The following is a 23,888-nucleotide window of genomic DNA, read 5'->3' on the forward strand; positions in this document are numbered from 1 at the left end:
ACGGCCGTGCCAACAATCCCTTTCTTAACGTCAACGGCCGTGCCAACAATCCCTTTCTGAACGTCAACGGCCATGCCAACAATCCCTTTCTGAACGTCAACGGCCATGCCAACAATCCCTTTCTGAACGTCAACGGCCATGCCAACAATCCCTTTCTGAACGTCAACGGCCATGCCAACAATCCCTTTCTTAACGTCAACGGCCGTGCCAACAATCCCTTTCTTAACGTCAACGGCCGTGCCAACAATCCCTTTCTTAACGTCAACGGCCGTGCCAACAATCCCTTTCTTAACGTCAACGGCCGTGCCAACAATCCCTTTCTTAACGTCAATGGCCGTGCCAACAATCCCTTTCTTAACGTCAACGGCCGTGCCAACAATCCCTTTCTTAACGTCAACGGCCGTGCCAACAATCCCTTTCTGAACGTCAACGGCCGTGCCAACAATCCCTTTCTTAACGTCAATGGCCGTGCCAACAATCCCTTTCTTAACGTCAACGGCCGTGCCAACAATCCCTTTCTTAACGTCAATGGCTGTGCCAACAATCCCTTTCTTAACGTCAACGGCCGTGCCAACAATCCCTTTCTTAATGTCAACGGCCATGCCAGCAATCCCTTTCTTAACGTCAACGGCCATGCCAACAATCCCTTTCTTAACGTCAACGGCCGTGCCAACAATCCCTTTCTTAACGTCAACGGCCGTGCCAACAATCCCTTTCTTAACGTCAACGGCCGTGCCAACAATCCCTTTCTTAACGTCAACGGCCGTGCCAACAATCCCTTTCTTAACGTCAACGGCCGTGCCAACAATCCCTTTCTTAACGTCAACGGCCGTGCCAACAATCCCTTTCTTAACGTCAACGGCCGTGCCAACAATCCCTTTCTTAACGTCAACGGCCGTGCCAACAATCCCTTTCTTAACGTCAACGGCCGTGCCAACAATCCCTTTCTTAACGTCAACGGCCGTGCCAACAATCCCTTTCTTAACGTCAACGGCCGTGCCAACAATCCCTTTCTTAACGTCAACGGCCGTGCCAACAATCCCTTTCTTAACGTCAACGGCCGTGCCAACAATCCCTTTCTTAACGTCAACGGCCGTGCCAACAATCCCTTTCTTAACGTCAACGGCCGTGCCAACAATCCCTTTCTTAACATCAATGGCCATGCCAACAATCCCTTTCTTAACGTCAGTGGCTGTGCCAACAATCCCTTTCTTAACGTCAACGGCCGTGCCAACAATCCCTTTCTTAACGTCAACGGCCGTGCCAACAATCCCTTTCTGAACGTCAACGGCCGTGCCAACAATCCCTTTCTTAACGTAAATGGCCGTGCCAACAATCCCTTTCTTAACGTAAATGGCCGTGCCAACAATCCCTTTCTTAACGTCAATGGCTGTGCCAACAATCCCTTTCTTAACGTCAACGGCTGTGCCAACAATCCCTTTCTTAACGTCAACAGCCGTGCCAACAATCCCTTTCTTAACGTCAACAGCCGTGCCAACAATCCCTTTCTGAACGTCAACGGCCGTGCCAACAATCCCTTTCTTAACATCAATGGCCATGCCAACAATCCCTTTCTTAACGTCAGTGGCTGTGCCAACAATCCCTTTCTTAACGTCAACGGCCGTGCCAACAATCCCTTTCTTAACGTCAACGGCCGTGCCAACAATCCCTTTCTGAACGTCAACGGCTGTGCCAACAATCCCTTTCTTAACGTAAATGGCCGTGCCAACAATCCCTTTCTTAACGTAAATGGCCGTGCCAACAATCCCTTTCTTAACGTCAATGGCTGTGCCAACAATCCCTTTCTTAACGTCAACGGCTGTGCCAACAATCCCTTTCTTAACGTCAACAGCCGTGCCAACAATCCCTTTCTTAACGTCAACAGCCGTGCCAACAATCCCTTTCTTAACATCAATGGCCATGCCAACAATCCCTTTCTTAACGTCAGTGGCTGTGCCAACAATCCCTTTCTTAACGTCAACGGCCGTGCCAACAATCCCTTTCTGAACGTCAACGGCCGTGCCAACAATCCCTTTCTTAACGTCAACGGCCGTGCCAACAATCCCTTTCTTAACGTCAACGGCCGTGCCAACAATCCCTTTCTTAACGTCAACGGCTGTGCCAACAATCCCTTTCTTAACGTCAACAGCCGTGCCAACAATCCCTTTCTTAACGTCAACAGCCGTGCCAACAATCCCTTTCTTAACATCAATGGCCATGCCAACAATCCCTTTCTTAACGTCAGTGGCTGTGCCAACAATCCCTTTCTTAACGTCAACGGCCGTGCCAACAATCCCTTTCTTAACGTCAACGGCCGTGCCAACAATCCCTTTCTGAACGTCAACGGCTGTGCCAACAATCCCTTTCTTAACGTAAATGGCCGTGCCAACAATCCCTTTCTTAACGTCAACGGCCGTGCCAACAATCCCTTTCTTAACGTCAATGGCTGTGCCAACAATCCCTTTCTTAACGTCAACGGCTGTGCCAACAATCCCTTTCTTAACGTCAACAGCCGTGCCAACAATCCCTTTCTTAACGTCAATGGCTGTGCCAACAATCCCTTTCTTAACGTCAATGGCTGTGCCAACAATCCCTTTCTTAACGTCAACAGCCGTGCCAACAATCCCTTTCTTAACGTCAACGGCCGTGCCAACAATCCCTTTCTTAACGTCAATGGCTGTGCCAACAATCCCTTTCTTAACGTCAACGGCTGTGCCAACAATCCCTTTCTTAACGTCAACAGCCGTGCCAACAATCCCTTTCTTAACGTCAACAGCCGTGCCAACAATCCCTTTCTTAACGTCAACGGCCATGCCAACAATCCCTTTCTTAACGTCAGTGGCTGTGCCAACAATCCCTTTCTTAACGTCAACGGCTGTGCCAACAATCCCTTTCTTAACGTCAACGGATGTGCCAACAATCCCTTTCTTAACGTCAACAGCCGTGCCAACAATCCCTTTCTTAACATCAATGGCCATGCCAACAATCCCTTTCTTAACGTCAGTGGCCGTGCCAACAATCCCTTTCTTAACGTCAGTGGCTGTGCCAACAATCCCTTTCTTAACGTCAGTGGCTGTGCCAACAATCGATTTCTTCCTTCGCGTCGACGGCCGTGCCAGCAGTCACTTCCGTCGCGTCGACGGCCGTGCCAGCAGCCGCGTCGACGGCCGTGCCAGCAGCCGCGTCGACGGCCGTGCCAGCAGCCGCGTCGACGGCCGTGCCAGCAGCCGCGTCGACGGCCGTGCCAGCAGCCGCGTCGACGGCCGTGCCAGCAGCCGCTTCCTCCGCGTCGATGGCCGTGCCAGCAGCTGCGTTGACGGCCGTGCCAGCAGCCGCTTCCTCCGCGTCGACGGCCGTGCCAGCAATTGTTTTGGTATCATTTAAAACTATGCTGATAGTCACTTCTGTAACCATAATGGCCATGGGTACGATCCTTTCAGTAAACATCTATAGCAGCAGGCGCTTCAAAACAATACGAATTGCCACAATGTTACAACAGTCAGTCTAAAAAAGTTTCAAAAACTTCATCATTCATATCAAACCTCACAAGAACTGCACCTTAACTGCACCAGCAACCACCTGGAGAACAGGAATCACACCTCCCTCTCTCTCTCTCTCTCTCTCTCTCCCCGTCTGTCTCACTAACAGAGTGCATCAGGTGTTGACGGACATGTTAAAGATGGCTGCTTTAATGGAGGAGACCCTCAGAGAGCAGCCCTTCACACACCCAGGTGAGCAGAGCTAACGTGTTCATGGTATTAGCATGTTTACAATAATATAAAACTGTGATGAACGTGTGTATGGAGTGAGTTTGAGTGATGCTAAGTGTCCGCAGTGCTGGTTTACTGTAGAGGATAAAGTGCGTTAATAATCTGCACTGAGTTCGCTGGTAAACTGCAGGAAGATGAAATGTATATAAAGTGTGTGTGTGTGTGTGTGTATATGCTTTTATCTAATCTGCTTAAGTGATTATTAAAAGTGCATTAACTCTCCGTGGACATTTAGTCATTCTATTTTCGTGTCCGTAACAAAAATTAATAGTCCACCTTTGGTTTCTTTTCCTTCTCTATAAGTCAAAATGTAATCATACACAAAATAAGAAGAAAATAGCCTTTCTGAAAAGGGTTTTGTGAAACCTGCGGTTGTCTCTGATGAATACCGTGTGATTTACTGAACAGAACGAGCAGAATAGACTCCAGTCTGTGCGACAGAGGCAGACGGCAGGTAATCCAGCACAGGTGTAGCTCGGTCCCGTGGGAAACGCTGCTCATCGGCTCACTCCACACTGTTTTTGGCAGGTTGCGTTTAAGTGAAACTATCCAGTGTTCTATCGAACTATTTTCTTATTGTTCTCGATGACGTATCCACTGACGGTACAGATCACTATCGTTATGGTTAATAGTTTTTAAATGACAAGTAACAGTTAGCAAACATTGTTTTGACTAATACTTAATAATTAGTAGATTAATTAATAGATATTGTGGTTTTATTTTCTAATGCTGCATAAGTAACATTATTCCTAATGTTTCAGATTAAATAGTTAGTATCTGATTAAATACTGATAAATAACAGCTATAGATTTTTGGCTAATAGCTAATACTGTTATGGCAACAACCAAAACTGTAGTAACTCGTAACCTCTGTGGCTAATAGGCTATCAGTACTAATACTTTATTCTGTTAAGAATAAATAACATGGTTAATATTGACTTGTGTGGAATGATGCTGCTTTTGGCTCACTGGTTAGTTTATACCATTGTGGCTAATAATTCATACTGAGGACTGATTTAACGATTAGCCAACACTGGTTAGCTAAATGTATTGTGGTTAAGCCAGAATAGCAAATAATATTGGTTGGCACTGAGTGGTCTATCAGATATATTCCATTCCGCTAGCGTGATACTGAATGAGTCGAAGATGAGTAGCTGAATGGAATGTACCCGAAAGATCATGAAAAAAAGCCAGCCAGTATTATTATTAATATTATACACACACACTTCATATCAGCATTCTCGAAGGCCAATGCGAGCTTACCCGTGACTAGGTGCTGTTAGCGCAGCAGTCCAGTTACCTTCTAGCTGGTGTAGTGTTGGCGCAGGCCAATGTTGGTGCAGTCAAGTCAATGATTATTATCATTATTATTATTATTATTATTTTCCCTGTGTAATTTACTGAGTTACTTTTAAAATCAACGTGAACAGTTACACACAACCTGGCAGCCAAAATTCTCTCAAAATCTTCCGTATTTAATGAAGCAAACTTCACGGCCATGTTTGTTTACAAACTCACTAACATGGAAATTTTACGTCTCCAGCACGTCTCTTTTCCAGCTTTTTAATGTCTGTTAGTATGTTTGTCTCTTATAAATATGTGTGAAGAATATATAACGAAGTTTTGTTAGCCTTTCGGTTGTTCAGCGTGTCTTTTTAGTTTCAGTTTATTTATTTAGTGCTTAATCCTAGCACTGGATTAGCCTCGTCTTCTCTCTTTCCTGGCCGACAAAGAAATGATTTGAATGGTTTTCTGCGCAGCAGAAAAGTTTTGTCATTGGACCTTTGCATCTGCTCTGACATGTGACGTTGTCTTGACAACATGCAATATTGTAATAATATTGCACACTCATTCTCCAGTGGGTAGAGTGGCAGAATACACAGAGGATGAGTAGCATGCTATAGATGCACAATGGTGTAACATAGGGAAAAAAATTCAGGTTTTGATTTTATGTACTGAAATAACTATTAGGCACAATTTTTACAATATCTATATAAATTAGTTGTTTTTACCCATTTTAACCTTGAAATCAGCATTTTAATGATTACCCATAATGCATTGTTTATCGCGCTAAAACAAGCAAAAATGTCATAAGACAGTGGAAATACTACCTTTACTACCTTCACGTGGCGTCTTTCTCGATCGCACGTGCCGAGAAGCGTACCTTCTAGAACATTCCTGGGTGGTCACGGACTGTCACGTAGCCTAGTTCGGTTGTGAAACTCGCTAGGATGGAGTATTTTCACGAGTTTAGTGGCAAACTTTTGCGCCGCAATTTCTCTGTTCTCGAAATTTGTAACCTGAAACCCTACAAGAAATGTTTCATAATGTTTGGGATTTTGAAAAATGCTTCTAGCAAGTTTATTTCGCTGTATTTTTCTGTGAAACTTGGCATAAATGATCCTTAAGTGATGAGCGTGACATTGTTATTTTGGTCTGGGTCACGGAGTTAGTTGGAAGCGGGAGAAATGAGAGTTTCTCAACTACAGCAGCACTTCTCACCATAGATGGCTGGCGTGTTTCACAGCGTTTGGGGTTTACTAAATCGACTAAATCTCTAGATCTGCTGAAGCTACGAGGATATAAATCACCAGGATTCTAATTTACTGGGTGAGAAGTATTATATATATTTTTGAAAGGTTTATTCGCGCTACAAGTCCATGAAAGTTGGAATTGTTCGTGAAGGGGTTAGTTAGATTTTGGTAGTGTGACGCACACAACAAGCAAAAGAAAAAACAAATTTTCTTCCGAATTTCCTTGATTTATCAAAATTATTTTTTGATACATTAAAAGACTGTGTTTATAATATTTAAGCGTTTTTTTTTTTTTTATTATAGAGAATATTTGATCAAAACTTTCAAAACAGCATTCAAAGTGATTTTTCACGGGTGTAAACGTTACGCGTTACATCCATAATTACGTTAAATTTTAAGAACTAAAATTCTGTTAAAAATTCTAGATTTGTGCTATCATTCTGGGGTTTTGCTGAATAATACTTTAGGGAATTCTCTTATGCCGCTTTTCCACTACAAACGCGGCTGAGTCGGGCTGAGCCGTGCCGTGCTGAGTTGGGCTGAGTTGAGCTGAGCGGGGCTGTTGGAGTTGCATTTCGACTACAACCGCGCTGAACCGTGCTGGCTGGAAGTGGGTGGACACATTGGGTGGAGTTAGCGAAAGTGGGTGAACGTCACGTGATGTCGTTAAGCGGCGCAAACAGTGACATCAGTGATCTTTTAAGCGGTAGTCTCACGACCCGAATAGTAAACAATAAACATGGAGGACATGGAGTCGTTAGTGTTGCTGGTCTTGGTGCTGTGGCTTGTTGTCACCGACAACGCCAACAGATACTGGCAAGAGCGTATAGATGAGGCGAGGCGCATAAGGCTTCAGAAATTCTCGTAATTCGTAATTCTTCTCCTTCCAGGTTTACGGTGTTTACAGATCCCAGCGTGCTCGCGGGGCGTGTGTGGGCATGTGAGGACACTCCTCCTCACCAATCAGTGCACAGGGGAGTGTCTGCTCACGCCCCCAGCCTCACTCGGCACGGTTTGGCTCGCTTCAGCCCCACTCCAAAACGGTGCGAGTTTTAGGGGCTAAGCAGGGCTGAAGCGAGCCGAGTCGTGTTGTTCTTTGGTAGTCGAAACGCGAGCCGTGTCGGGCTGAAGTGAGCTGAAAAAGGGTAGTGGAAAAGGGCCATTACAGTGCTGAAAATTCAATGAGTTTTGGTGAAATTCTAGAAAAGTTATTTACATTTTAACGCGCCTGATCGTGATTGTGCTCACACAGCGTGCTACTCATATCAAGCGATATGCTAACAATATTGCATGCTATCAGTGAACCCGCTAGAGGGGAATAGAACATGTTTTATTCCATGGAAAAAGTGGCCCGTATGTATAATAATAAATACTGTCGACGGAATGTTATTTATGCAGCTCTTCAGTAATATTTTTGGCTAATAGCTAAAGTTGTGAATCACTGTTGCTTGAAAACTGTGGAAAAAGAAAACACTGTGAGAAACCTCAAGATTTACCTCAGACTTGTTCGAAATGACGACGAAGAAAGGATTTTGTATAGTTAAAGCTCCACTGTAATTACACTTTACATGTAAACTAAGTGACAAGTTCCACCATTCTGAGAAACGTTCAAATGGTTTTGAAAGATTTTCTCTTCTTAACTGATGAGAATGTGAAAAGAGCGGGAAATGAAAAGAGCGGGAAATCTGTTTTACTCCATCGGACAGAAAAATCAGATTTATTTCTGTCACACAAACTTATGAGTATTAGCAGTAACGTGGCTAACACTGTATTAGCACTTTCTCACTCTCACACGCACAGAGAGCTCAGTGTGCGAAAGAGACACTTTTACATTTTGGATGGATGAAAAGTTTTAAAAAAAAATTAAAAACCACAGTTGTTTTCCTGTATAATTGAATTGGTAAGTGTGATGTGCAGTATTTTGGGTGGATGTCAGACAGCAGTGGGCGTGGCCAGGATCATCCATCTCATTATCTGTAGCCGCTTTATCCTTCTACAGGGTCGCAGGCGAGCTGGAGCCTATCCCAGCTGACTATGGGCGAAAGGCGGGGTTCACCCTGGACAAGTCGCCAGGTCATCACAGGGCTGACACATAGACACAGACAACCATTCACACTCACATTCACACCTACGCTCAATTTAGAGTCACCAGTTAACCTAACCTGCATGTCTTTGGACTGTGGGGGAAACCGGAGCACCCGGAGGAAACCCACGCGGACACGGGGAGAACATGCAAACTCCACACAGAAAGGCCCTCGCCGGCCACGGGGCTCGAACCCGGACCTTCTTGCTGTGAGGCGGCAGCGCTAACCACTACACCACCGTGCCGCCCAGCCGGGATCACGTAATATTTTATTTGTCAGGATCGTCTCGTGAAGCCTGTATCGTGAACCATTGTTTATGGAAACTACCCTTCTGATGGCTTTCTTACAGATGTGCTGTGAATTGTGGATAGTGCTAAAATGGTGAGCTCTCATGTATTACAGGTCTTTTCTGTATTATCGTTTATTTTGTCCAAGTCCTCACAGGCTGAATGAAACGAGGCTGCGGGTCAGATTTGTCCTGCAGGTCTTGTGTTTGACGCGTGTGCCATAACGCTTCCTTCTAATTAGCATAACTTTCTATTAAGTAAGAATTCGAGGCAGTTAGAGTCCCATTCACAAACTTCCTACTCTGTAGGCGACTATCTCTGCTGCTGCCACCTAGTGTACAAGAAGAGGTAGAGCTCATGATGAATAGTTAACGGAAATATTGCGACACACCTCAGAGAAGCAAAATTCGTCTTGGCAGTATTTTGTATCATGATATTCAGGATGAAATTCTGTCTCACGCCTACTAACAACCTGAAACTGTTGTAGTTAATAGTTAAACTGGATGTCTCCGAAAGCTGTTGAAAAACAAAAGTCACAAGTCTTCACTAATTTGAGTAGCTATAACATATTTGGGGAGCAGCTAATGATTGTCAATGCTGGGTAGATGAAGTTGCTAATCGCTAAACTGGCTAACCCAGCTAGTTGCTGATAGATAACCAATTGCTCAACTCGTTATATAAGACAGTAAAAAGTATTAGCTCTAATGTTTTTGAGTCCGCTCATGGCTAATAAGTAGCTTATGGGTTTTTGTTAGCTAGGACCGATATGGCTAATAATCATGACATTGCTACTGGGTAGCTAAGACAGCTGTAGCTAATAGCGAAAAATTAATAGCTAAACCATCACTAAGGCAGTAATAAGTAACAACTTTGGTGCGCTATATCTTTAAGTAATGGCTAATAATGCATTATTAATTGTAGCTAATACTATTAACAATTTTATTTAAATTTATAAGCTTAAAAACATCAATTAAATAAAATAAACTGTTAAAATGAATAAATTATTACATTTATGTTTTGAACAACAGACGTGGCTGAGATGGACAACTCGAGCTCGTTGTCGGGGGCAACAGACACTGATGAGGGGCTGGACATGTCTCAGGAGGCGGGGCTTGCTGTGGAGGGCGTGGGGTCCAGGCTGCAGAAGGCAGTGGAGAAGCTGTGCATCACTCTGGCTGAGACGCAAACCCAGGTACGGCAATCGCACTGGGACAAAACACTGACATTCTGACTCCGCCCACTGTCATCACGGAAACGCCACAAGCCAATCAGAGTGCAGGATTATTTATTCAATTACTGATTTGGGGGAAAAAAAAATCAAATGATTCCTCAGAATGTATCCCCGATGACGGTGGGAGGAGTCAGTTCCATCTGGTTGCTAATGGATACAGGATTTGCATAAAGCCTGCGTCATCCAAGAGCCTTCTCTGTGTGTGTGTAACCTTTTGGGCAGGATACAGTAGATGTGGTTTAAAGATATGCAAAACCTTGTCTGTCTCTCTACCTGTCTCACTCTCTCTCTCTCTCGAGTTGTTTATAATCCCCATCAGTCGTATCTGAATCTCTCTTCACTTTTCACTTCAGGAATTAGAGTGGTGTGTGTGTGTGTGTGTGTGTGTGTGTGTGTGTGTGTGTGTGTGTGTGTGTGTGATGCTTCATGGCGTCAAAGTGAAACTGCTAACATGGCTGAAGGCTGTCTCATTTTTAACTTGTCAGAGTTGTAGACTGAATCCAGTCTGACGAGCTGTTGGGTGTGTGTGTGTGTGTGTGTGTGTGTGTGTGTGTGTGCAAATTGACACGCCCACGTTCCCTCAGGCTTGTAAGCCCCGCCCTGTGTGATGTATAACCTGTGCACACAGAGAAACACACAAACCAGGAAGTGCACACTGCTCTCTGAGCTGTTGCGTTACACACACTGCTTCTCTTATATTCTGTGTGTGTGTGTGTGTGTGTGTGTGTGTGTGTGTGTGAGGGAGGTTAATGAGGGACTACTTTCTCCCAGTGGAGCGACGTGTTGCCACGGAGGCAGAGGAAATGTTGTTAATGAGTGAACGACCGAGAGAGAGTGAAAATATTAAAACCCGACCTGCACTGGGCTCCTGAAGGACTTACCTCACCTGGACTTAAAGAACGAAAGAGAACAAGAAAAGAAAGAGCAAGTGAGAGAAGACATGAACAAAGGAATGACCACGCAGGAGGATCTAATGAAACATGAACTGGATTACTGAAGAGTCTTGTTTGAATTGGACCAGAGAGTGAACGAACGAATGAAAGAGAGGGAGATGGAGAGAGAGAGCAGGAACCGAAGGAAACAGTGAGAGAAACAGAATAAGAGTGAGAGAGAAGGAAAAACAAGAAGAGAAATTACAAAAAAGCTCGAGCTCTGATTTTAATTAAACTGAGTAACTGGATTGGTGTGTGTGTGTGTGAGAGAGAGAGAGAGAGAGAGACAGTGTTTACCTTAACCGTGGTGACAGTTGCTTAGCGGTATGATGCTCCATCACACACACACTCCTCTGTGCCTGTTACTTATTTTCATCTCCTGCTCCATGCTCAGGTAGACAGACAGACAGACAGGTAGACAGACAGGTAGACAGACAGACAGTCAGGATGGAGTCGTATTGGCCGTACTGCAGCTCACGTGAGTTGGATGTGGTGTGGGGGGACGGGACAGACATGTACGAGGTGGAATCCCGCGTCCCTCTGCCTCGTCCCTTCCCTCTGACCGTCTGTCTGAACGAGAAAAACGCCGTGATCGTGAAGACACACATCACACACCTGAAGCGGCACACACACGGACACCTGCTGCGCATCGTCACCAAGATCTCCCTCCCAACACCACCCTACAGCGTGAGTACTGACCGTGAGACAGGTGGGAATATAGTATACACTGACAGTGAGACAGGTGGGAATATAGTGTACACTGACAGTGAGACAGGTGGGAATATAGTGTACACTGAGTGAGACAGGTGGGAATATAGTGTACACTGAGAGTGAGACAGGTGGGAATATAGTGTACACTGAGAGTGAGACAGGTGGGAATATAGTGTACACTGAGAGTGAGACAGGTGGGAATATAGTGTACACTGAGAGTGAGACAGGTGGGAATATAGTGTACACTGAGTGAGACAGGTGGGAATATAGTGTACACTGAGAGTGAGACAGGTGGGAATATAGTGTACACTGAGAGTGAGACAGGTGGGAATATAGTGTACACTGAGAGTGAGACAGGTGGGAATATAGTGTACACTGAGAGTGAGACAGGTGGGAATATAGTGTACACTGAGAGTGAGACAGGTGGGAATATAGTGTACACTGAGAGTGAGACAGGTGGGAATATAGTGTACACTGAGAGTGAGACAGGTGGGAATATAGTGTACACTGAGAGTGAGACAGGTGGGAATATAGTGTACACTGAGAGTGAGACAGGTGGGAATATAGTGTACACTGAGAGTGAGACAGGTGGGAATATAGTGTACACTGAGTGAGACAGGTGGGAATATAGTGTACACTGAGAGTGAGACAGGTGGGAATATAGTGTACACTGAGAGTGAGACAGGTGGGAATATAGTGTACACTGAGAGTGAGACAGGTGGGAATATAGTGTACACTGAGAGTGAGACAGGTGGGAATATAGTGTACACTGACAGTGAGACAGGTGGGAATATAGTGTACACTGAGTGAGACAGGTGGGAATATAGTGTACACTGAGAGTGAGACAGGTGGGAATATAGTGTACACTGAGAGTGAGACAGGTGGGAATATAGTGTACACTGAGAGTGAGACAGGTGGGAATATAGTGTACACTGAGAGTGAGACAGGTGGGAATATAGTGTACACTGAGAGTGAGACAGGTGGGAATATAGTGTACACTGAGAGTGAGACAGGTGGGAATATAGTGTACACTGAGAGTGAGACAGGTGGGAATATAGTGTACACTGAGAGTGAGACAGGTGGGAATATAGTGTACACTGAGAGTGAGACAGGTGGGAATATAGTGTACACTGAGAGTGAGACAGGTGGGAATATAGTGTACACTGAGAGTGAGACAGGTGGGAATATAGTGTACACTGAGAGTGAGACAGGTGGGAGTATAGTGTATGTAATCATACAGCATGAGTACTGAGAGTGAGACAGGTGGGAATATAGTGTATGTAATCATACAGCGTGAGTACTGAGAGTGAGACAGGTGAGGGAGAGAGTATTCCATCATGCAGTGTGAGTATTGAGAGTGAGACAGGTGGGAATATAGTGTACACTGAGAGTGAGACAGGTGGGGATATAGTGTATGTAATCATACAGCGTGAGTACTGAGAGTGAGACAGGTGAGGGAGAGAGTATTCCATCATGCAGTGTGAGTATTGAGAGTGAGACAGGTGGGAATATAGTGTACACTGAGAGTGAGACAGGTGGGAATATAGTGTACACTGAGAGTGAGACAGGTGGGAATATAGTGTACACTGAGAGTGAGACAGGTGGGAATATAGTGTACACTGAGAGTGAGACAGGTGGGAATATAGTGTACACAGAGTGAGACAGGTGGGAATATAGTGTACACTGAGAGTGAGACAGGTGGGAATATAGTGTACACTGAGAGTGAGACAGGTGGGAATATAGTGTACACTGAGAGTGAGACAGGTGGGAGTATAGTGTATGTAATCATACAGCATGAGTACTGAGAGTGAGACAGGTGGGGATATAGTGTATGTAATCATACAGCGTGAGTACTGAGAGTGAGACAGGTGAGGGAGAGAGTATTCCATCATGCAGTGTGAGTATTGAGAGTGAGACAGGTGGGAATATAGTGTACACTGAGAGTGAGACAGGTGGGGATATAGTGTATGTAATCATACAGCGTGAGTACTGAGAGTGAGACAGGTGAGGGAGAGAGTATTCCATCATGCAGTGTGAGTATTGAGAGTGAGACAGGTGGGAATATAGTGTACACTGAGAGTGAGACAGGTGGGAATATAGTGTATGTAATCATACAGCATGAGTACTGACAGTGAGACAGGTGGGAATATAGTGTACACTGACAGTGAGACAGGTGGGAATATAGTGTACACTGAGAGTGAGACAGGTGGGAATATAGTGTACACTGAGAGTGAGACAGGTGGGAATATAGTGTATGTAATCATACAGTGTGAGTACTGAGAGTGAGACAGGTGAGGGAGAGAGTATTCCATCATGCAGTGTGAGTATTGAGAGTGAGACAGGTGGGAATATAGTGTCTACAATCACAGCATGAGGACTATGGAGAGGAGAGAGTCTGTGGTGTTATACAGCAAGTGACATTAAACCTAACACACACACACACACACACAGTATCTGATATAGCAAAGTTCATAATGGTCTAATCGACACTGTGTGTGTGTGTGTGTGTGTGAGAGAGAGAGAGAGAGAGAGAGAGATGGGAGCTTATTCTGTTTTACAACAAGAGTGTAATGGTGTAATCAAGGTCTTGTGGAACAGGATAAATGTTTATGGTGGTCACCACCTTCCCGTGTGTGTGTGTGTGTGTGTGTGTGTGTGTGTGTGTGTGTGTGCGCTCAGTGTAATTAAATCATTAAATTCCCTTACAGAAGTTTACCAACAGATCACATAAACTGATCTAAACTGTATCATGTTGAATAAACTGATCTGTGAACACAGTGTTAATCTGTCTGTTCCTCGATCTCTCTCTATCTGTATCTCTCTGTCTGTCTGTCTCTCTCTCTCTGTCTGTCTCTCAGTTGGATCACGCTCGGTTAACTCAGACGGAGTTGATGAAGGAGAAGTTCAGTTATGACGAACAAATCGCTGACTTGCTACTCAAACAGGAGGAGCTGCAGCAGAGACTGGAGGAGGAGAGAACAGCTCGAGAGAAGCTCACACTGCAGCTCCATCATGCTGAAGGTAGTGCGCGCGTGTGTGTATGCGTGTGCGTGCACGGAGAGACATCCGTGTTTATGGTTTGTCTTCAGTCATGTGCACTTGGCGATAATCCATATTGCGTTTAGTAAATATTTGCTCTGTGTGTGTGTTCGTGATCTCAAACAGGTTCAGTATAATTATAAGGTGTGTAAATGCACCACATAGCTTGGAGATGAATTAGCAGCACAGTGTGTGTGTGTGACGTGTCATGTTAAAGTAATGATGTGTATCGTGTACTAATAATAATTTAGTCCAGTATGTGATGATAAACAGTCAGTGATGGGGTTAAAACCCTCACAACATCAAATTCATTTTCATGAGACGTGATTTCAAAATTATAGCAAAGACACAGATTTATTGTGTGGGATTCAGTTGAACCTTTTGGAGCAAAGTTTTTCATCTGTTGTACAACCCCGATTCCAAAAAAGTTGGGACAAAGTACAAATTGTAAATAAAAACGGAATGCAATAATTTACAAATCTCAAAAACTGATATTGTATTCACAATAGAACATAGACAACATATCAAATGTCAAAAGTGAGACATTTTGAAATTTCATGACAGCAACACATCTCAAAAAAGTTGGGACGGGGCAATAAGAGGCTGGAAAAGTTAAAGGTCCAAAAAAGGAACAGCTGGAGAACCAAATTGCAACTCATTAGGTCAATTGGCAATAGGTCATTAACATGACTGGGTATAAAAAGAGCATCTTGGAGTGGCAGCGGCTCTCAGAAGTAAAGATGGGAAGAGGATCACCAATCCCCCTAATTCTGCGCCGACAAATAGTGGAGCAATATCAGAAAGGAGTTCGACAGTGTAAAATTGCAAAGAGTTTGAACATATCATCTACAGTGCATAATATCATCAAAAGATTCAGAGAATCTGGAAGAATCTCTGTGCGTAAGGGTCAAGGCCGGAAAACCATACTGGGTGCCCGTGATCTTCGGGCCCTTAGACGCCACTGCATCACATACAGGCATGCTTCTGTATTGGAAATCACAAAATGGGCTCAGGAATATTTCCAGAGAACATTATCTGTGAACACAATTCGCCGTGCCATCTGCCGTTGCCAGCTAAAACTCTATAGTTCAAAGAAGAAGCCGTATCTAAACACGATCCAGAAGCGCAGACGTCTTCTCTGGGCCAAGGCTCATTTAAAATGGACTGTGGCAAAGTGGAAAACTGTTCTGTGGTCAGACGAATCAAAATTTGAAGTTCTTTATGGAAATCAGGGACGCCGTGTCATTCGGACTAAAGAGGAGAAGGACGACCCGAGTTGTTATCAGCGCTCAGTTCAGAAGCCTGCATCTCTGATGGTATGGGGTTGCATTAGTGCGTGTGGCATGGGCAGCTTACACATCTGGAAAGACACCATCAATGCTGAAAGGTATATCCAGGTTCTAGAGCAACATATGCTCCCATCCAGACGACGTCTCTTTCAGGGAAGACCTTGCATTTTCCAACATGACAATGCCAAACCACATACTGCATCAATTACAGCATCATGGCTGCGTAGAAGAAGGGTCCGGGTACTGAACTGGCCAGCCTGCAGTCCAGATCTTTCACCCATAGAAAACATTTGGCGCATCATAAAACGGAAGATACGACAAAAAAGACCTAAGACGGATGAGCAACTAGAATCCTACATTAGACAAGAATGGGTTAACATTCCTATCCCTAAACTTGAGCAACTTGTCTCCTCAGTCCCCAGACGTTTACAGACTGTTGTAAAGAGAAAAGGGGATGTCTCACAGTGGGAAACATGGACTTGTCCCAACTTTTTTGAGATGTGTTGTTGTCATGAAATTTAAAATCACCTAATTTTTCTCTTTAGATGATACATTTTCTCAGTTTAAACATTTGATATGTCATCTGTGTTCTATTCTGAATAAAATATGGAATTTTCAAACTTCCACATCATTGCATTCCGTTTTTATTTACAATTTGTACTTTGTCCCAACTTTTTTGGAATCGGGGTTGTAGTTAATTAATTCATATCTCCTTTCTGAACAAAGAACAAAGATATTTATGTTTACAGCTGTAAGGACTTGCATATTAATATTTAGTTGTTATTATACAAGCCTCATGATTTTAAACTGTGTGGAGTTCAGGTGTGTACCGACACACCCGTGTCATATTTAGTGCTATTGCTATATTGGTGTACACTGTAACCTTTTCCTCGTCCTGTACGTGTATTTACTCTGATTCTGCAGAGTTAATATTAATGATTATTAATAGTGAGTGTTATTGTCTGTTTACATTAGTCTGTATGATGGTTTTAGATTAGTCAGTGGTGTTCACAGCAGTGTTTCCAAAAAAGTTGGGACATTGTGTAAACTGTAAATAAAAACAGACCGTGATAATTTACAAATCATGAAAACCCTCTATTTCGTTGAAAATAGTACAAAGACAACAAATCAGATGCTGAAACTGAGAATTTTTTTTTTTTTAATAAATATTTGCTCATTTTGAATTTGATGTCAGCAACACGTTTCAGAAAAGTTGGGACACGGGCGTGTTTACCACTGTGCTGCATCACCTCTACTTTTAGCAACACACTGTAAACATTTGGGAACTGAGGAGACCAACTGCTGTAGTTTTGAAAGAGAAATGTTGTCCCATTCTTGCCTGATATACAATTTCAGTTGCCCAACAGTTCAGGGTCTCCTTTGTTGTATTTTGTGCTTCATAATGCGCCAGTTGTTTTAAATGGGAGACAAGTCTGGACTGCAGCAGGCCAGTTTAGCACCCGGACTCTTTTACGACAGAGCCATGCAGCTGTAATCTGTGCAGACAGCGGTTTGGCGTTGTCTTGCTGAAAGAAGGAAAAAGATTTTGTCTGGATGGCAGCATGTTGCTCTGAAACGTGTTTATATCATTCAGCATTAATGATGCCTTCCCAGATGTACAAGCTACCCATGTCATGTGCACTAACGCCCCCTCATACCATCACAGATGCTGCTTTTGAGCTGTGCACTGATGATAAGCCGGATGGTCCCTCTCCTCTTTAGCCTGGAGGACGTGGGGTCCATGATTTCTAAAAAGAATTTCTACTTTTGATTCGTCAGACCTCGGGACGGTTTTCCACTTCGCCTCAGTCCATCGTAAAAGAGCTCGGGCCCAGAGAAGGGGGCGGGGTTTCTGGATATTGTGTATATCTGGTTTTAACTTGCGTTTGTGGATGCAGTAATGAAGTGTTTTCACAGATGATGGTTTTCTGAAGTGTTCCTGATTTCCACTACAGACACGTGTCTGCTTTTAATGCAGTGTCTCCTGAGGGCCTGAAGATCACAGGCATCCAGTGTCAGTTTTCAGCCTGAGGGCTCTTTTTATACACAATCGTATTAGTGACCTGTTGCCAATTCACCTAAAATTTTATATATATATATATATATATATATATATATATATATATATATATATATATTACACAACTTTTCCAGTATTTTGTTGCCCCTGTCCCAACTGTTTTGAACCATGTTGCCGGCATCAAATTCAAAATGAGTATTTTTTTTTTTTTGAAAAACAATGAAATTTCTCAGTTTCAGCATTGGATATATTGTCTTTGAGCTACGTTCATTGAAATATGGGGTTTCGATGATTTGCACATCTTCACATTCTGTTTTTATTTATATTTGTATAACAGTAGCTGTATTTAGTGTATTTAGTCGCCCGGTAAACCACCTGAGGTCAATTATGTAAATTCTTCTTTAATAACTGTCTTTTTGATAAAGTATGACCAGTCCCTCCCACTCCAACTGATTTAAACTTAAAGTAGAATTTCATCTTTTGTCCGTTCATTTATCTTAATTTCCCTGAGGGAACCCTCCCAAAGGGTTCAGTAAAGTTTTATCTAACCTAATCTAATCTAATTTTTAAACATTATTTTTATCATCTCCTTTTTTAACACGTCGTCAGTGATCAGAGTAGAATGGGTCCATGAAGTAAAAACTCCTCCCTTTCTGATGTCTCTTACCGTCTCTGTCGCTCATCTCGAGTCTGATGATCGTTTACGTAAGCGTGTGTACCTGTATAAACGGATCGCAGGATCTGCGACAGAAGCCGAACTGCTTCATGTTTAGAGTTAGTTGTTTAATTCCAGACGGTTTTTCCTGACCTGAATGTGTTTAATCCCAGACGGTTTTTCCTGACCTGAATGTGTTTAATCCCAGACGGTTTTTCCTGACCTGAATGTGTTTAATTCCAGACGGTTTTTCCTGACCTGAATGTGTTTAATCCCAGACGGTTTTTCCTGACCTGAATGTGTTTAATTCCAGACGGTTTTTCCTGACCTGAATGTGTTTAATTCCAGACGGTTTTTCCTGACCTGAATGTGTTTAATCCCAGACGGTTTTTCCTGACCTGAATGTGTTTAATCCCAGACGGTTTTTCCTGACCTGAATGTGTTTAATCCCAGACGGTTTTTCCTGACCTGAATGTGTTTAATCCCAGACGGTTTTTCCTGACCTGAATGTGTTTAATTCCAGACGGTTTTTCCTGACCTGAATGTGTTTAATCCCAGACGGTTTTTCCTGACCTGAATGTGTTTAATCCCAGACGGTTTTTCCTGACCTGAATGTGTTTAATTCCAGACGGTTTTTCCTGACCTGAATGTGTTTAATTCCAGACGGTTTTTCCTGACCTGAATGTGTTTAATCCCAGACGGTTTTTCCTGACCTGAATGTGTTTAATCCCAGACGGTTTTTCCTGACCTGAATGTGTTTAATCCCAGACGGTTTTTCCTGACCTGAATGTGTTTAATCCCAGACGGTTTTTCCTGACCTGAATGTGTTTAATCCCAGACGGTTTTTCCTGACCTGAATGTGTTTAATTCCAGACGGTTTTTCCTGACCTGAATGTGTTTAATCCCAGACGGTTTTTCCTGACCTGAATGTGTTCAATCCCAGACGGTTTTTCCTGACCTGAATGTGTTTAATCCCAGACGGTTTTTCCTGACCTGAATGTGTTTAATCCCAGACGGTTTTTCCTGACCTGAATGTGTTTAATTCCAGACGGTTTTTCCTGACCTGAATGTGTTTAATCCCAGACGGTTTTTCCTGACCTGAATGTGTTTAATCCCAGACGGTTTTTCCTGACCTGAATGTGTTTAATCCCAGACGGTTTTTCCTGACCTGAATGTGTTTAATCCCAGACGGTTTTTCCTGACCTGAATGTGTTTAATTCCAGACGGTTTTTCCTGACCTGAATGTGTTTAATTCCAGACGGTTTTTCCTGACCTGAATGTGTTTAATTCCAGACGGTTTTTCCTGACCTGAATGTGTTTAATACCAGACGGTTTTTCCTGACCTGAATGTGTTTAATCCCAGATGGTTTTTCCTGACCTGAATGTGTTTAATCCCAGACGGTTTTTCCTGACCTGAATGTGTTTAATCCCAGACGGTTTTTCCTGACCTGAATGTGTTTAATTCCAGACGGTTTTTCCTGACCTGAATGTGTTTAATCCCAGACGGTTTTTCCTGACCTGAATGTGTTTAATCCCAGACGGTTTTTCCTGACCTGAATGTGTTTAATCCCAGACGGTTTTTCCTGACCTGAATGTGTTTAATTCCAGACGGTTTTTCCTGACCTGAATGTGTTTAATCCCAGACGGTTTTTCCTGACCTGAATGTGTTTAATCCCAGACGGTTTTTCCTGACCTGAATGTGTTTAATCCCAGACGGTTTTTCCTGACCTGAATGTGTTTAATACCAGACGGTTTTTCCTGACCTGAATGTGTTTAATCCCAGACGGTTTTTCCTGACCTGAATGTGTTTAATCCCAGACGGTTTTTCCTGACCTGAATGAGTTCTGCTTCGGTATTGTTTGAGGGATCGGCTCAGTGCTTCAGTCGGGTTCGATGCGTTGGGGGGGTTTGTGTTCTCCAGCTGTGACGCTCTGAGATCAACACTGATTTGTGTTTAAGGACTGATTAATAAAGGCAGTGTTTGGAGTCGTTTCATTCTCTGACGTCCACGAGCAGCTCCTTTTGTGTCTGTTGTGCGTTCTTCAGCACAAGGAATCTGATTCACAATGGCAGCAGGGTGTGACTGCAGGTGTGCGTTTGTTTAAATACGGATGACCCATTTTACCTCAGTCAGTATTCACTCTGTACTGAGATCCATGTGGCTGTCTCTGAGAGTCGTCCTCACCCACATGAGGATGGGTTCCCTTTAGAGTCTGGCCCCTCTCAGGGTTTCTTCCTCGTGTCATCTCGGAGTTTTTTCAAACCACCATCACCTCAGGCTTCACCATCGGGTTAAAGCTTTAGTTTTCTCTAAAGCTGCTCTGCAGCAGCGTCTCTTGTTAAAAGCTCTGTACAAACAAACTGACTTGACTGTCTCTTTGTCTTGCTGTATGTCTGTCTGTCTGCCTCACTGTCTGTCTCTTTCATTCTCTCTGACTTTTTTTTTTTGTCTCACTATGTCTGTCTTCCTGTCTCTTTCACTGTCTTTCTCTTTCTGTCTGTCTTGCTGAGTTTCATTTGCTGTCGGTTTGTCTTGCTGTCTGTCTTACGGTCACTGTTGCCCTCTGTCTGTTTTTCTCCCTGCCTTTTTGTCTTGCTGTCTCACTGTCTGATGTTGACTGACTGTCTGTCGATTTCTCTTTTGGTCTATCTGTCTTTCCCTGTCTGTCTGTTTCTCTCTCTCTCGGTGATTATAAGAGACAGGATCAGTATGAGGATCAGCTCCTCTGTGACTTTCTGTCCAGATCGTACATTGTGTTGTTGTTGTCCTCTGAGAACTTTACCGACTGTTTTCTGCCAAACCCAGTGACCGGCTGATGGTGTTAGTCTGGACGCTCGTCTGTGAATTTCACCTCCCGTTGGAGAAAAGGATGTTTGAGTGTTGCTGCTTGCCATATTCCTTCTCGGAGCACACGCGTCGCTGACCCTCCCCCAGATATCCAACGCTTTCCCAGTCGTGAAAATGAAACATGGACGCCTCTCGTAGGCTTTGTGCTTATTGTTTTATCGTATTTTCGCATCGTTTCTATCTTTAGTTTGCCCCAAACTGAAATAAGGGCCTGTGTCTCTCTGACTGTTGGGACGCCATGCTGTGAACGGAGCGCGATCATCTGAACTCGTGACACAAACATCCGAGTTTGTAGAAAATACAACCAGCTAGAAGCTCACTCAGCCTGCAGTCAGTTTATAAGGGTCCAGGCTGTGAGAGTTTTATCACTGAGGGGAACTTCTGAAACTTAAAGATTCTGAGCAGCAGTGTGTGTGTGAGAGAGAGAGTGTGCAGGCACTGACCCCTAACAGGTTAGACTTATTATGGTTCATTCACATTTGGCGCAAAAGCCTCACTCCAGTAAACAAACTGCCTCTGACGTGTGTGTGTGTGTGTGTGTGTGTGTGAGAGAGACAGAGTGACCTGGAAAAAGCTTTTGTTTATTAAATATCTGTCTGTATGAACACTGCACACAGCTAGATAAGGAGAAGCAGACAAACAGAGACAGACAGACAGACAGGGAGGTGAAGGCAGGCAGAGAAAGAGAGAGAAATGGAAAGACAGTGATGGGCAGAGAGAGAGAGAGAAACACACACAGACAGACAGGCAGGCAGGCCATGACAGCCTGGGACAGAGACAGACAGATTGAGACAGTGAACAGTGGATAAATGAATGAATAAATTGAAGAGAACTCTTTGATAAATGAATTGGAAAGTGGATGAATGAATGAAGGGATGAATGAATGAAGGGATGGAGAAGTGAGTGAATGAAGGGATGAGTGAAGGGAGCAGTCAGGGAATGGAGTTGATGGATGGAGAAGTGTGAATTAATTAATAAACAGGTCAAAAATGTGTGAATAAATGAATATATTTGCACATAATTGAATGAGTGAATGAATTCTTCTGATGAATGTAATGGTGTGTGTCTTTCTGATTGGTCGGATCAGGTTTGATTGACGGGTATTCGGGTGAGAGGCGGGCTCTGGAGGAGCAGGTGCGTGAGGGGGCGGCACTGCAGCAGCAGCTGGAGGCGGAGCTTCGTGTGACGGGCAGTCGACTTCAGGCACTACAACAGGAAAGACAGGAAGTCAGTGAGCAGCAGGATCTGTTACTACGGCAACAAGACATCTTAATGGGCAGAGCCACAGAGGCAGAGCTGAGTATGTTACACCCATTACACACTCCTCTCACACACACACACACACTCCTCACACACACACACACACACACACACACACACTCCTCACACACACACACCCACACACACACACACACACACACACACACTCCTCACACACACACACACACACACACACACACACTCCTCACACACACACACACACACACACACACACACACACTCCTCTCACACACACTCCTCACACACACTCCTCACACTCCTCACACACACACACTCCTCTCACACACACTCCTCACACACACTCCTCACACTCCTCTCACACACACTCCTCACACTCCTCTCACACACACTCCTCACACACACACACTCCTCTCACACACACTCCTCACACACACTCCTCACACTCCTCTCACACACACTCCTCACACTCCTCTCACACACACTCCTCTCACACACACTCCTCACACTCCTCTCACACACACACTCCTCACACTCCTCTCACACACACTCCTCACACACACACACACACACACACACACACACACACACTCCTCTCACACACACTCCTCACACTCCTCTCACACACACTCCTCACACTCCTCTCTCACACACACTCCTCACACTCCTCTCACACACACTCCTCACACACACTCCTCACACACACACACACACACACACACACACACACACACCTCTCACACACACACTCCTCACACTCCTCTCACACACACACTCCTCACACTCCTCTCACACACACTCCTCACTCACACACACTCCTCACTCACACACACTCCTCACACACACTCCTCACACTCCTCTCACACACACACTCCTCACACACACTCCTCACACTCCTCTCACACACACACTCCTCACACTCCTCTCACACACACTCCTCACACACACACACACACACACACACACACACACACACACACACACTCCTCACACTCCTCTCACACACACTCCTCACACTCCTCTCACACACACTCCTCACACTCCTCTCTCACACACACTCCTCACACTCCTCTCTCACACACACTCCTCACACTCCTCTCTCACACACACTCCTCACACTCCTCTCTCACACACACTCCTCACACTCCTCTCACACACACACTCCTCACACTCCTCTCACACACACACTCCTCACACTCCTCTCACACACACACTCCTCACACTCCTCTCTCACACACACTCCTCACACT

General features: G+C 44.3%; 1 protein-coding gene across 5 annotated transcripts in view; it reads left to right on the top strand.

Annotated features, from left to right (window-relative positions):
- Positions 1 to 23,888, top strand: part of LOC132882276 (A-kinase anchor protein 9-like) — a 285,166-nt gene that overhangs the window by 110,681 nt on the left and 150,597 nt on the right. For all 5 annotated transcript variants that reach the window (XM_060915567.1, XM_060915571.1, XM_060915570.1 and 2 more), the window contains 4 exons: positions 3,649 to 3,731; positions 9,703 to 9,866; positions 14,407 to 14,569; positions 22,487 to 22,699. In XM_060915567.1, the coding sequence (XP_060771550.1) occupies positions 3,649 to 3,731; positions 9,703 to 9,866; positions 14,407 to 14,569; positions 22,487 to 22,699 (623 nt within the window). The remainder of the gene's footprint in view (positions 1 to 3,648; positions 3,732 to 9,702; positions 9,867 to 14,406; positions 14,570 to 22,486; positions 22,700 to 23,888) is intronic.

The sequence above is a fragment of the Neoarius graeffei genome, chromosome 2, assembly GCF_027579695.1.
Source record: "Neoarius graeffei isolate fNeoGra1 chromosome 2, fNeoGra1.pri, whole genome shotgun sequence".
NCBI classification, from domain to species: domain Eukaryota; kingdom Metazoa; phylum Chordata; class Actinopteri; order Siluriformes; family Ariidae; genus Neoarius; species Neoarius graeffei.